General features: G+C 36.4%; 1 protein-coding gene across 1 annotated transcript in view; it reads right to left on the reverse strand.

Annotated features, from left to right (window-relative positions):
- EPHA5 (EPH receptor A5) overlaps nucleotides 1-14,544 on the reverse strand; it is a 332,484-nt gene that overhangs the window by 74,422 nt on the left and 243,518 nt on the right. The window contains exon 8 of the mRNA XM_022561692.3: nucleotides 6,367-6,472. Within this exon, the coding sequence (XP_022417400.1) occupies nucleotides 6,367-6,472 (106 nt within the window). The remainder of the gene's footprint in view (nucleotides 1-6,366; nucleotides 6,473-14,544) is intronic.

Genomic DNA, 14,544 nt, shown 5'->3' on the forward strand with positions numbered 1-14,544 from the left:
AATTTTGATGTCTTTTTTTTAAATGCATGCTGATCTGACAGCTGTAACATACAATCTAACAAAATTGTTTTGAATGAACTTAAAGACAGCTAAGTGTTACTAGAGCCATCTTATGGGGAAAAAAACGAACGAAACTTTTGGCCCACCGAATATATTATAATATATATAAGATATACATATTATAATGGCAATGAATATTATAAGAGACAAGCCAGGGTAAGGGATACCTGATGTGCAGAGGAAGGAATAATGGGTCATCATTTTAGTCAGCTCAATTGAGAGAATTAGATTGAGCAAAGAAAGAAGGAGGAAACCATGTTGTTCTCTGGGTCAAAAGAGTTTTAGACAGGATGAAGAGTCGATGCAAAAGCCTTACAGCTGGACTATTTTTACAAGATTCAAGAAACATCAAGAAGATAACTTTTATGAAGTATAAATTGGATATAGAGCTGATACTGAGACATAGCGTTGTAAAATATTACATGTAAAGTCCTTGGAACAGTGCCTAGTAGTAGGTAGTATGTAATTCATGCTAAACAATATTAAACTTATTATCATCAATATTATTATTGTGTTACTTCTGTTAGGCAAAGATGCTTCTCTGATGGTTTTAGAATGCTACATAGCCTTTAAAAATCATTCACTTTGGAAGCTATTATTCTTTGATATCAAATGTGGGCAGAGCTCTGGCATTTGTCTGAATTAAATAATTACATTCAAGATGCCTGTACAATTATTTTATTTGGCTCCAAATGAGCTTGAAGAAAAGTTTCTAAGTCCAGCATATTTTACTATCAAGCTATTGTTTTCCCTAACATAAGAACTGTGGCAGGCATTTAATAAGTAGTCAAATATTTCTTGAATTAATGAATCATACCATCATTTTGGTCCAAAGGAAAAAAAGTTATCATGAAGGAAATGATTCCAACTTAAACTCTTTTACTTAACCCCAGCTGTTGTAATTCTGTTTATGAAGTTCTGTCCATTTATCAGACTACTAATTTAACTTGGAAACACTTTGAAAAAAGGACGTTGCCTTTTTATTTTAAATGCCTGGGACTTTTCTTGGTGTTTTATGTGCAATAAATGCTCAATATATGTTTGTAATGGATAATTGGGAAAAGTGTGTCATTTACAACATGTTAGACTTTAAGAGACTTGAAAAAAATTACGAAAGGCTAAATTTTAATATTATTTTTAAGTAACAAAAAACCCCAAAAGCAGTGTTTTCATAAATCTATTTTTTCCCCTAAATTTCTGACATGGTCTGAGTAACATAAATTTGTACTTAGCCTCCAAGTACAGTATTAACTGATTTCTGAAGAATTTTTTCCTCAGGAAATGATTTGACATTTCAAATCGATTGAGTTTCAATTGTTTAATGAAAGACAAAGGGAAACAGGATTTAGCATGTCTAACCACAGTATTTGAACATGATCAGAACAAGCAAGGGAAGATTTTTTGCCTAGAAAATAGTTAATCCTTTTTATAGGCATTAAACCACTCCTTAGACTAAATTTATCATATCAGGAACATCACAGAAATAAAGTCACATATTAATAGCCTTAGAATCATATCCAAGACTAAGCATCTTGAAGGATTCCTTCTGCCCCTTCAGGAGCTATAAGTTTTTTTGGGTTTGTTTTCCAATTTTAAAATTGGCAAACAGCTTTACCTTTTTTGTGTTTATATGAAAGATAAGTACACATAAGTGTGGGCATGCATGTGTGTAACATGTGTGTATCTTTAACCTCTCAGTGTACATGTGGAATTAATTGAAATAAAAAAGCAAAGCTCTGAAATTTTCTTAAGATTTAATTAAGTTCATAAGTAATAAAAGAGACAAAGTATTAAAATATATTCTTTTATCCCAGGGTGTCTATATTGAGCAAGTTTCAAAGAAATAGTTTCTGTACACTGAAAGATGTTTTCCTATACAACTAAATCCTGTTAATTTAAGCTTTATATCAGACTAAGAAAGTGTCCAGTAGTCAAGTTTCAGAATGAGGTCCCAAGTTTAAGATAGGGACACAGAAAAAAAGTCAATCTAATAGTATCAATGATTGTCTTCAAAGGAAAGAAAAAGAGAAGGTCAAAGTAGAAGACTTTCTCAAACATGTAACTAAAATAGTGTGGAGATGACATCATTGGTTGAAAGACTGATTAAACAATTTATATCTATAAAATCGTATATATAAGAGACAACCTCACAAAATTAGGTTATAATAAGAAAGTTATCAATGTGCAGTATCATTACTGATGAAAAATTAAAAAACAATTACAAAAAAACAAAAAACAATTACAACATGCTGTGCATATTAGGAGGTTTAATTTATATTCAGCCCACGGTAATTAGCTCATAGTTTGCTGAGAACAAGTCAATTATTTTGTAGTCCCATGAAAACACCATTTACAAGTAATAGAAAAGAAAGTAAAAAGGATAGTCTGAAACCTGCAGAAAATGCTCTACGGAATATTTAGCACCTTTAAACAAGATGGTCACATGATTTCTAAAACTGATAGAATCCTAAGATGTTACAATTCTTTGTCATTTTTTAAATAGAACTTTCTCCCTTCAGGATCGATACTTGTCTATTTTATTTTAACTGTATCTAGGTAAGAAGACTCCAAGAGGTTTCTGCATAATCAATTTTAGCCTAAAAAGATTAGAAAGTCTCTATATTTAATTTATTTTTCATTTTCAATGTATTTTAGAATAAAAAAGTTTATTGCCTTCTTTGAAATAGATTATTCTCATAGTATTCAATGTGTTATATTCCTGATATTTTTCCTTTGGTCTGAATAAAAATTCAAATTGCCAGTGAATACGTATTTTCAATACATAGCTGCTTCTGAGCCCAAATGATGATATAAATTGTCAATGAATATTACATACAGAGGATAGTAATATATTTGCAATATATCAGAATTAAGTTTATATCACCACTGAGTTAAATTATTTGTAATTAAAAGACATTTTACGTAAGAACAAATATCTGGTTTATAATATATTCAAGAGGTTAAAAGGTGATATAAGAGAGTAAGTTCAAAATGAGAGTGGAGTCTAAGTGTTGTTATGTTTTTGTGTGTTTATCAATCATATTTTAGCACAGTGAAGAGGGAGAAATATATATAATTCAGTGTCCTTAGAACATTCCTAGAAAAGCCTTTTTTTCAATAATTTGTTATTGTTTAAAGATAACTCCCAAATTTGTGTTAGGCTTTGTCCACATCTCTTCATTTAGTTTTTCTTTTATTTGACAAAACTTTACTTAGTTAATCAGTATACTCTATGTACTAAGAGGTAGGTTCAATTTTCTTAGTCCCAACAAAAATTGCGAAGTTCATTGCCTTGAATGAGATAGGAAAAGCCTTTTTAGAATCATATCATTTAGCTTTTGAATAAGTATGTTTATATAATACAAACATAAAATAACCTGTTTATGAAAAGTAAAATAAAATGGCCAAATATATTTCTTTTTTTTCTTTTGATTGCCAGTTAACTTTATTTATTTATTGGGAATATACATATCAAGTATATAAAATGGAGTTTAACAAGCAATTACAAAGGAAATACTTTGTACAACTACCACCCAAATCAATAACCCCTAAAACCCCAAATATGCACACCCCATTTACAACTTCACCATCATCTTTGTCTGTAGGCAGCATCTAGTTGGGTTTTGCCTTTTTATTTAAACTGACAGTCTCTTTTTAATTGGTATATTTAGATTATTCACATTTAATGTGATTATTGATTGGATTAAAATCTACCACTTTGCCAGCTCTTTTCTATTTGGTCCAAACTTTTCTTTGTTTGGCCAAATATATTTCTATCATAAGACAAATGCCCTTGAAATTCAAGAATGTGCATTCAACAAAATGAAGTAAAAGTTTGGTGCAAAGAATTTGCTGGTAAAAAAATTATAAATCTCAAATTGATTTTTAGTAAAGTGTATTTTCCTTTAAGTTGCAAATTCCTAGTCTCAGCATCACAGTCTGTGTAATTAAGAAAAAAATTAAAGTGAATAAGCAATGCACAATTTGTAAGGTATTGCTATTTTTAAAAAGTAATATACTTCCGTAAGACAGTAGATCCAAAATTATCTTACCATGTCTTGGGTTTAGTTATGCTGAAAATTAAGCTTTGCCTTTTGGGTATAGATGTCATTTTTATTTAACTGAGAAATATACTAAACATTTCTATGTACTAAAATTTAGTTATTCTTCTATGGTATTTTCAGATAGATACGGAATTCATGTGTGTGTGTGTGTGTGTGTGTGTGTGTGTGTGCATGTGTATGTGTGTGCTAAAGCTATACTCTCCTTCAGCTACCAAATAGGAGGTAGATTGAACCTTCTCTCACTTTGTCTAATGCTGCAGATGTAACGAAGTGAATTGCTTTTAAGCCAATTTTGTATGCATTAGGGAAAAAATGGGGGGGGCAGGGGCTGATTCATATATAGGTAAGCGAGAATCCTTAGCTGAATGTCATCAGTAAATTCACATTAACAATACTTAGGTTAAACAGATAAAGTGTGCTAAGTCTACAATAAAATACTTCCTATACTTTATTTGTTCTTTAATAAACCTTCAAACACAAATTTATTGGCCTTTAGACATCTGCTCTTTCCTCCATTTTTATTCAGTGGACTCAACAAATAATATCTTCTTATGATCCCCATGTTCCTAAATATAACTAACGCTTCCGGATTTATTGGAAAGGAAGAGGCCAACCATTTCTCAGAAGTAAATAATGATATTACAAACCAGCTTTGCAAATGTATCATAGTTATCCACCCTTCTGGGGTAGAAAATACACATTATCTCGTGGTAGTTTTCTTAGTAGTTACAATTCACTCAATTCAATTATCTTACTTGATCGAAACCTGAGCAAAGTTTTTATGACAAGACTGGTGGAATTAGCTTATATTCCAGAAAGCAGGGACAATGGTAGAGCATTCTCCCAAAGTGACTTCAGAGGGAACAGATCAGTGGGGCACGAGCTAGCCAGCCTCTGACTGGGGAGGGCTGGCTGTCCTCAACAGAACACAAACTGCTTCCCAGTTTGTGGGAAGAATTTAGAATTTAGCAATTCTAAAAATGTGTCACTGCTATTCTAACATTAAAAGTAAGCAATGATTTCTTAGGAAAACTTTCAACACTCAAATGAACAAGAACTAGAAGAAAGGGAATTTTCAGAAAAGAGAAAGGATGTTCAAAGGAAGTAACAGTGTTTTATTAAAATAAAGTGTCACTACTGTAATTTAAGGATGTAGTCATAAATCTTTTCAGAATACAATATGCAGTATATTGAAAATGTCTAATTCTATATATTTATGAGTTGAATAGGTGCTGAAGAGTCAAAAGTAAATGAGTAAAACAGTACAAAATCAATATGAATATTGATTTCATGACTTTTTTTGGACCTTATAGTATATTTTTGTGTATTTGTGCAGGTTTAAATATCTTCATGAAGATTTTCATGAGATTTTCTATAATAGTCTAACACCAAAACATTTTCAAATGGACAGCTCTCATTATGGAATATCCCTTCTAACAGTGGCCTGGATGAAAAATGAAAATACATTTGTTGTAGGAATAGAACACACTCATGCTCTTATTTGCTTATTTTTTTAGGAAGGTTTATTATGCTCAGCTCAATGTCAGGAGATACCTTCTACATAAGCTCTTGCTGGGGCTCTACCTCTTTTATTTTTGTTCAAAATGAAAAATGTAGATAGGTAATACATATTAATGTATCTATTGATATAACATTCAATAAAATTCACTTTAAATCAGTATACACTATGATTGATGTATTCAGGTTGAAATCATTCAGAAGCTGAAAATAAATGCAACCATAAAAAAAGGGTGGTTATTTGTCAAAATGCTTGTTTGCAGGTGTGTCTGCTTTGTATCCATCACCCTGTTAGGTAGAACTCTGGCTAACTAGAATTATTAGTTTTATTCTTCTAAAATATCAGACACAGACACAGGCCTTCCCAAACACTAAAATTGAAGCTTTTGAGAGGATACGTCAATACTTTTGAGAGGAAAAATAAAATTCACGTTAAAATAAACTATATCAGAAAAAGATATGGTTATATTAACGACATAATAAATAATAACAAGTTAATACTATTCTTGTGTAGAGAGTATACCTGGAAAAGAGGAATTGTGCACTTAAAAGTTAGCACTAACATGGACAAGGTAAGGCTTGAGAAATACATCCTACATACAGGTTATCTACTGATATATTGCTCGCCTCATTTGTTTCAGGATGTGCTTAATAGCCAAATGGTCAGATCAAGGTAAGGAAGAGATCAGCTGCAAAAGTTCAGAAGCACAGCTTCCTGTCTTACCTTCCACTGAGGAGGAAGCCAATAACCACTGCCAACAAAATGACTCCCACTGTCACAGACACAGCAATTATAGGAATCTGGCTTTGATCGCTGGATGCTGCAACTGCTGATAGGAGACAGAGAAAATGTAGCCTGTGGTTACAGGGATCATATGCATTCAAATAAGAACTGCTTAATAGTCAGTAATTAATGCAAGGTTTAAGCAATTCACCCACACTTGGCTGAGATTTCCCCTTATATCTCTTCTCAATGGTGTGTAATTGAAAAGACATCTTTAGGAGAAAATATTTATTCTCCAAATGGAAATTTGAAAGAACCACTAAGTCACTGATTATTTCCTTATCATAAAAAAGAATGTCATTGTTTGTATAGTATTAATTTAGCAATCTTAGGTTTGCAAGACAAAATGGAACTTTGTTTTTGATTTCAAACACCTCCTAAATAGGAGGTGCTAAGTATATGAGATTTGACATTTTTAGAGTTTGCATGTGGCTGTTCTCTAGGAAAAAAAAATGTCTCATTATATTAGATAGGACTTTCTCTTATAGATATAGGTTGAAATGTCCAAAATGATGTGGCTATGACCTCGTATGATATCACTATTTTGAATATAATTTTAAAAACTATAATTTCAAGCAGAATATAATCACTAAATATACTTTATTAGTAGGAACGCTTTTTCAAAAATATCAAGGCATACATTTAGAACTTTGTATCTACAGTAAGATTAGTTTACATGATCTTTTTTAAATATATGAATTTAGATGAAATATTTTATATTTTAATAACACAATTACTATCATAAGAGGAATATGGACATAAGTAGATAGTTGTACCTAAAAAAGCAAGGGACTTTTTCTTTTGTGCTGATAGCTAAGTTGATTAAAATAAGAAACTTATAGAACAAAATAAATTTTATTAATGTTCTCAAGAAACCCTCAATAGGATAACTTAGCATGCTTACTGTTTAATGACATTATCATTTTGATAAATTCAGAGTGGCATGATAACAAATTTTAAGTCACCAAAACTAATAACAAGTATACATCCCATGTTTTGTTTTTCACAGTCTCTTACATGATCTTGGCCCTATCAATAGTTTTGGGACATTTAAATGCTACCCTTCTAGTCTTGTCACCTCATCATTGATTCTTTTAATGAAAATTGACTGACTCTCTGACAACCTTCTTACACTGATCTACATTTTCAGCCCTTTCAGATCAGTCTTCAAGAGCAACCATCGGCAACTAGTGGTTCATGTATGAGGAAAACTACTACTTACAATAGAAATCTATACTCTTCCCCTCCCTCTTCTTGGATAATAATAGTTGCAATTCAAGGTCCCTTTACCCTGCTTTTTCCTAGCCTCTGATGCTGAGGTCTGTGGTAGAGAATTTATTCCTGGTGAACAGTCTAAATGTAGTAGGGCAAAGCTACCCCACTATCACTAGCAGTAGCCTTCCCCAAGATTTGCTTTATTAATTTCTAAATTCAAATTACTTATTTTCTCAGTCAACTTTCTTTTTGGCTGGTGGCACTGTTGCTAGAGAAAAACATGCAAATTTGGTCCAAATAAGCTCAATGTTATTTCATTTGTGCTCCAAAGCTTTTGATTCTCTCTTTCAATTTCCTTACAAAGTCATCCCCATAATGAGTCTTCCTCATTTTCTCAGTAGACTAACCCATTCTAACTTCCCACATTTTAGAAATGTTAAACTTTATAGATAAAAGAGAGTGATCAAGTCTGAACTCCATGGTTAAATACAACTCTATACCTTTCTTTTGCTTTACATAGCTCGCCTGTTAGAATCTTTCTTGTCTCTTCCAAGATAATGATCTTTAAAGATCTGCCTCCAGGGGCTTCCCTGGTGGTGCAGTGGTTGAGAGTCCACCTGCCGATGCAGGGGACACGGGTTCGTGCCCTGGTCTGGGATGATCCCACATGCCGCGGAGCGGCTGGGCCCGTGAGCCATGGCCGCTGAGCATGCGCGGCCGGAGCCTGCGCGGCCGGAGCCTGTGCTCCAAAAAGGATCTCCCGCCAGGAGAGATTATCATTTCCTTACAGACTGCCTTTCTGCTACTTACAAGCCTAAACAGATAATTTCTCTTGGAGAGAACAAATTCTTATACATAAACTTACTGATATTATTAGTTCAAACTGAATTTGAAAACAGATCCAACATTTACTATACATTTGGGTTAAGGCAAATTATTTAACCTTGTAAAGTCTCATTTCATTAATCTCCAGTTAGGGATAATTTCCCTGGATCATTATATTTCTGTTTAGAGATAACACTTAGCATAGTGCTTCAACTATTGCCAGCCTTATTTAAATGAAAGATATTACATATACATATTATCTCCTGTTTTATTTGTCATTCTTTTTCTCTCCTATTTTTCAGCATCTTGACTGAGTCATCTAGAACCAGCCTCATCTTCTGAGAACCAACATTACTAAATTTCCTCTGAAACCTCTCTTCTGCCTTTGAGTTCTATGCGTGATATATTTGCCATATGTAATGAGTACTTCTCCATTTACCTTACCATACACTATAATGAGGTATTTGACCTTGTTGAACACACACTCCGCCTTTTAAACTCTCCTCTTGTTTCTATACATCAGATGAGCTCTTTTCTCTTTTTCCCACTCTGAAGCACTGCTTCGTCAGTTCTATTGGCTCTGAATTCTCTTCCAACATTTTATGTGTGAGCAATTCCTGATGAATGCTGGTTCTTAATCCTTCCCACTTCTTTCCATCTCTCTTTCTCTTTCCACCTTTCTCCCTTTCTACCTCTTTTTCTCCCTACCTCTCATAGATATTTCTTTGCTCATGGCATCAGTTAACTATAAGCTGAAGAGTCCCACATTTATATCTCCAACTATTATTTGTCTTCAGAGGATCATTCTATTAAAAAAAAACAAACTCTATTCCCTTTATTTGGATTTTATTTTCACATAAAAATAAACATGTTTAAAATCGACCCTTATACCACATCTACCCCTAATGGCATTTAAAAAAAAAAAAAAAGCATGGGAGGGGGACCTTGAAGATGGCGGAAGAGTAAGACGTGGAGATCGCCTTCCTCCCCACGGATACACCAGAAATACATCTACACGTGGAACAACTCCTACAGAACACCTACTGAAGGCTGGCAGAAGACCTCAGACCTCCCAAAAGGCAAGAAACTCCCCACATACCTGGGTAGGGCAAAAGAAAAAAAGAAAAAACAGAGACAAAAGAATAAGGATGGCACCTGCACCAGTGGGAGGGAGCTGTGAAGGAGGAAAAGTTTCCACACACTAGGAAGCCCCTTCGCGGGCGGAGACTGCGGGAGGCGGAGGGGGGAGCTTCGGTACCGCGGAGGAGTGCACAGCAACGGGTTCGGAGGGCAAAGCGGGGAGATTCCCGCACAGAGGATCGGTGCCGACCGGCACTCATCAGCCCGAGAGGCTTGTCTGCTCACCCGCCGGGACGGGCGGGGCTGCGAGCTGGGGCTCGGGTTTCGGTTTTGGACTGAGCGCAGGGAGAGGACTGGGGTTGGCGGCTTGAACATAGCCTGAAGGGGTTAGTGCACCACGACTAGCCGGGAGGGAGTCCGGGGAAAAGTCTGCACCTGCCTAAGAGGCAAGAGACTTTTTCTTCCCTCTTTGTTTCCTGGTGCGCGAGGAGAGGGGTTTAAGAGCGCTGCTTAAAGGAACTCCAGAGACGGGCGCGAGCCGCGGCTAAAAGCGCGGACCCCAGAGACGGGCGGGAGACGCTAAGGCTGCTGCTGCCGCCACCAAGGGGCCTGTGTGCGAGCACAGGTCACTCTCCACACCCCTCTTCCGCGGAGCCTGTGCAGCCCGCCACTGCCAGGTTCCCGGGATCCAGGGACGACTTCCCCGGGAGAACGCACGGCGGGCCTCAGGCTGGAGCAACGTCACACCGGCCTCTGCCGCCGCAGGCCCGCCCCGCACGCAGTGCCCCTCCCTCCCTCCCCCCCTCCACCCCTGGCCTGAGTGAGCCTGAGCCCCCGAATCAGCGGCTCCTTTAACCCCGTCCTGTCTGAGCAAAAAACAGACGCCCTCCAGCGACCTACACGCAGAAGCAGGGCCAAATCCAAAGCTGAGCTCCTGTGAGCTGTGAGAACAAAGAAGAGAAAGGGAAATCTCTCCCAGCAGCCTCAGAAGCAGCGGATTAAAGCTTCACAATCAACTTGATATACCCTGCATCTGTGGAATACCTGAATAGATAAGGAATGATCCCAAATTGATCGCTTTAGGAGCGAGATCTATGATTTATTTCCTTTTCCTCTTTTTGTGAATGTGTACGTGTATGCTTCTGTGTGAGATCTTGTCTGTATAGTCTTGCTTCCACCATTTGTCCTAGGTCTCTATCCGTCCATGGTTTTTTAAAAAAAAATTTTTTTTCTTAATAATTAATTTTAATTGTAATAACTTTATTATACTTTACCTTCGTTCTTTCTTTCCTTCCTTCCTTCCCTCCTTTAGACAACGAATCACCCCAAATTGAGGAGGTGGTCTCTGAGAGCAAGATTTATGATTTTTCCCCCTTTACCTCTTTTTGTGAGGGTGTATGTGTATGCTTCTGTGTAAGATTTTCTCTGTATAGCTTTGCTTCCAACATTTGTCCTAAGGTTCTATCCGTCATTTTTTTTCTAAATATTTTTTAATTCAATAACTATATTATACTTTATTTTATTTTTACTATATCTTCTTTCTTTCTGTCTTTTTTCCTTCTTTCCCTCCCTCCTTCCTTCCTTCCTCCCTCCCTCCCTCCCTCCTTTCTTTCCTTCTTTGCTTCTTTCTTCCTTCCTTCCTTTCCTCCTTTCCTTCTTTCTTTCCTCATACTTCTACTAATTCTCTCTACATTTTCTCCCTTTTATTCTGAGCCGTGTGGATGAAAGGCTCTTGGTGCTCCAGCCAGGAGTCAGGGCTCTGCCTCTGAGGTAGGAGAGCCAACTTCAGGATACTGGTCAAAAAGAGACCTCCCAGCTCCACATAATATCAAACGGCGGAAACCTCCCAGAGACCTCCATCTTAACACAAGCACCCAGCTTCACTCAACGACCAGCAAGCCACAGTGCTGGACAACCTATGCCAAACAACTAGCAAAACAGGAACACAACCCCACCCATTAGCAGAGAGGCTGCCTAAAATCATAATAAGGCCACAGACACCCCAAAACACACCACCAGACGTGAACCTGCCCACTAGAGAGACAAGATCCAGCCTCATCCACCACAACACAGGCACTAGTCCCCTCCACCAGGAAGCCTACACAACCCACTGAAACAACCTTAGCCACTGGAGACAGACATCAAAAACAACGGCAACTACGAACCTGCAGCCGGCAAAAAGGAGACACCAAACACAGTAAGATAAGCAGAATGAGAAGACAGAAAAACACACAGCAGATGAAGGAGCAAGATAAAAATGCACCAGACCTAACAAATGAAGAGGAAATAGGCAGTCTACCTGAAAAAGAATTCAGAATAATGATAGTAAGGATGATCCGAAATCTTGGAAATAGAATGAACAAAATGCAAGAATCAGTTAACAAGGACCTAGAAGAAATAAAGATGAAACAAGCAACGATGAACAACACAATAAATGAAATTAAAAGTACTCTAGATGGGATTAATAGCAGAATAACTGAGGCAGAAGAACGGATAAGTGACCTGGAAGATAAAATAGTGGAAATAACTACTGCAGAGCAGAATAAAGAAAAAAGAATGAAAAGAACTGAGGACAGTCTCAGAGACCTCTGGGACAACATTAAATGCACCAACATTCGAATTATAGGGGTTCCAGAAGAAGAAGAGAAAAAGAAAGGGACTGAGAAAATATTTGAAGAGCTTATAGTTGAAAACTTCCCTAATATGGGAAAGGAAATAGTTAATCAAGTCCAGGAAGCACAGAGAGTCCCATACAGGATAAATACAAGGAGAAATACGCCAAGACACATATTAATCAAACTGTCAAAAATTAAATACAAAGAAAGCATATTAAAAGCAGCAAGGGAAAAACAACAAATAACACACAAGGGAATCCCCATAAGGTTAACAGCTGATCTCTCAGCAGAAACCCTACAAGCCAGAAGGGAGTGGCAGGACATACTGAAAGTGATGAAGGAGAAAAACCTGCAACCAAGACTACTCTACCCAGCAAGGATCTCATTCAGATTTGATGGAGAAATTAAAACATTTACAGACAAGCAAAAGCTGAGAGAGTTCAGCACCACCAAAGCAGCTTTACAACAAATGCTAAAGGAACTTCTCTAGACAAGAAACACAAGAGAAGGAAAAGACCTATAATAACGAACCCAAAACAATTAAGAAAATGGGAATAGGAACATACCTATCGATAATTACCTTAAATGTAAATGGACTAAATGCTCCCACCAAAAGACACAGATTGGCTGAATGGATACAAAAACAAGACCCTTATATATGCTGTCTACAAGAGACCCACTTCAGACCTAGAGACACATACAGACTGAAAGTAAGGGGATGGAAAAAGATATTCCATGCAAATGGAAACCAAATGAAAGCTGGAGTAGCAATTCTCATATCAGACAAAATAGACTTTAAAATAAGGACTATTAAAAGAGACAAAGAAGGACACTACATAATGATCAAGGGATCGATCCAAGAAGAAGATATAACAATTGTAAATATTTATGCACCCAACATAGGAGCACCTCAATACATAAGGCAAATACTAACAGCCATAAAAGGGGAGATCGACAGTAACACATTCATAGTAGGGGACTTTAACACCCCACTTTCACCCATGGACAGATCATCCAAAATGAAAATAAATAAGGAAACACAAGCTTTAAATGATACATTAAACAAGATGGACTTACTTGATATTTATAGGACACTCCATCCAAAAACAACAGAATACACATTTTTCTTAAGTGCTCATGGAACATTCTCCAGGATAGATCATACCTTGGGTCACAAATCAAGCCTTGGTAAATTTAAGAAAATTGAAATTGTATCAAGTATCTTTTCTGACCACAACGCCATGAGACTAGATATCAATTACAGGAAAAGATCTGTAAAAAATACAAACACATGGAGGCTAAACAATACACTGCTTAATAATGAAGTGATCACTGAAGAAATCAAAGAGGAAATTAAAAAATACCTAGAAACAAATGACAATGGAGACACAACGACCCAAAACCTATGGGATGCAGCAAAAGCAGTTCTAAGGGGGAAGTTTATAGCAATACAAGCCCACCTTAAGAAGCAGGAAACATCTCGAATAAACAAACCAACCTTGCACCTCAAGCAATTAGAGAAAGAAGAACAAAAAAACCCCAAAGCTAGCAGAAGGAAAGAAATCATAAAAATCAGATCAGAAATAAATGAAAAAGAAATGAAGGAAACGATAGCAAAGATCAATAATACTAAAAGCTGGTTCTTTGAGAAGATAAAAAAAATAGATAAACCACTAGCCAGACTCATCAAGAAAAAAAGGGAGAAGACTCAAATCAATAGAATTAGAAATAAAAAAGGAGAAGTAACAACTGACACTGCAGAAATAAAAAAAATCATGAGAGATTACTACAAGCAACTCTATGCCAATAAAATGGACAATCTGGAAGAAATGGACAAATTCTTAGAAATGCACAGCCTGCCAAGACTGAATCAGGAAGAAATAGAAAATATGAACAGACCAATCACAAGCACTGAAATTGAAACTGTGATTAAAAATCTTCCAACAAACAAAAGCCCAGGACCAGATGGCTTCACAGGTGAATTCTACCAAACGTTTAGAGAAGAGCTAACACCTATCCTTCTCAAACTCTTCCAAAATATAGCAGAGGGAGGAACACTCCCAAATTCCTTCTACGAGGCCACCGTCACCCTGATACCAAAACCAGAGAAGGATGTCACAAAGAAAGAAAACTACAGGCCAATATCACTGATGAACATAGATGCAAAAATCCTCAACAAAATAATAGCAAACAGAATCCAACAGCACATTAAAAGGATCATCCACCATGATCAAGTGGGCTTTATTCCAGGAATGCAAGGATTCTTCAATATACGCAAATCTATCAATGTGATAAACCATATTAACAAATTGAAGGAGAAAAACCATATGATCATCTCAATAGATGCAGAGAAAGCTTTCGACAAAATTCAACACCCATTTAT

Source organism: Delphinapterus leucas, chromosome 5, assembly GCF_059928025.1.
Source record: "Delphinapterus leucas isolate spDelLeu-1000000601 "Yukka" chromosome 5, BTC_Dleu_Yukka2, whole genome shotgun sequence".
NCBI classification, from domain to species: Eukaryota; Metazoa; Chordata; class Mammalia; order Artiodactyla; family Monodontidae; genus Delphinapterus; species Delphinapterus leucas.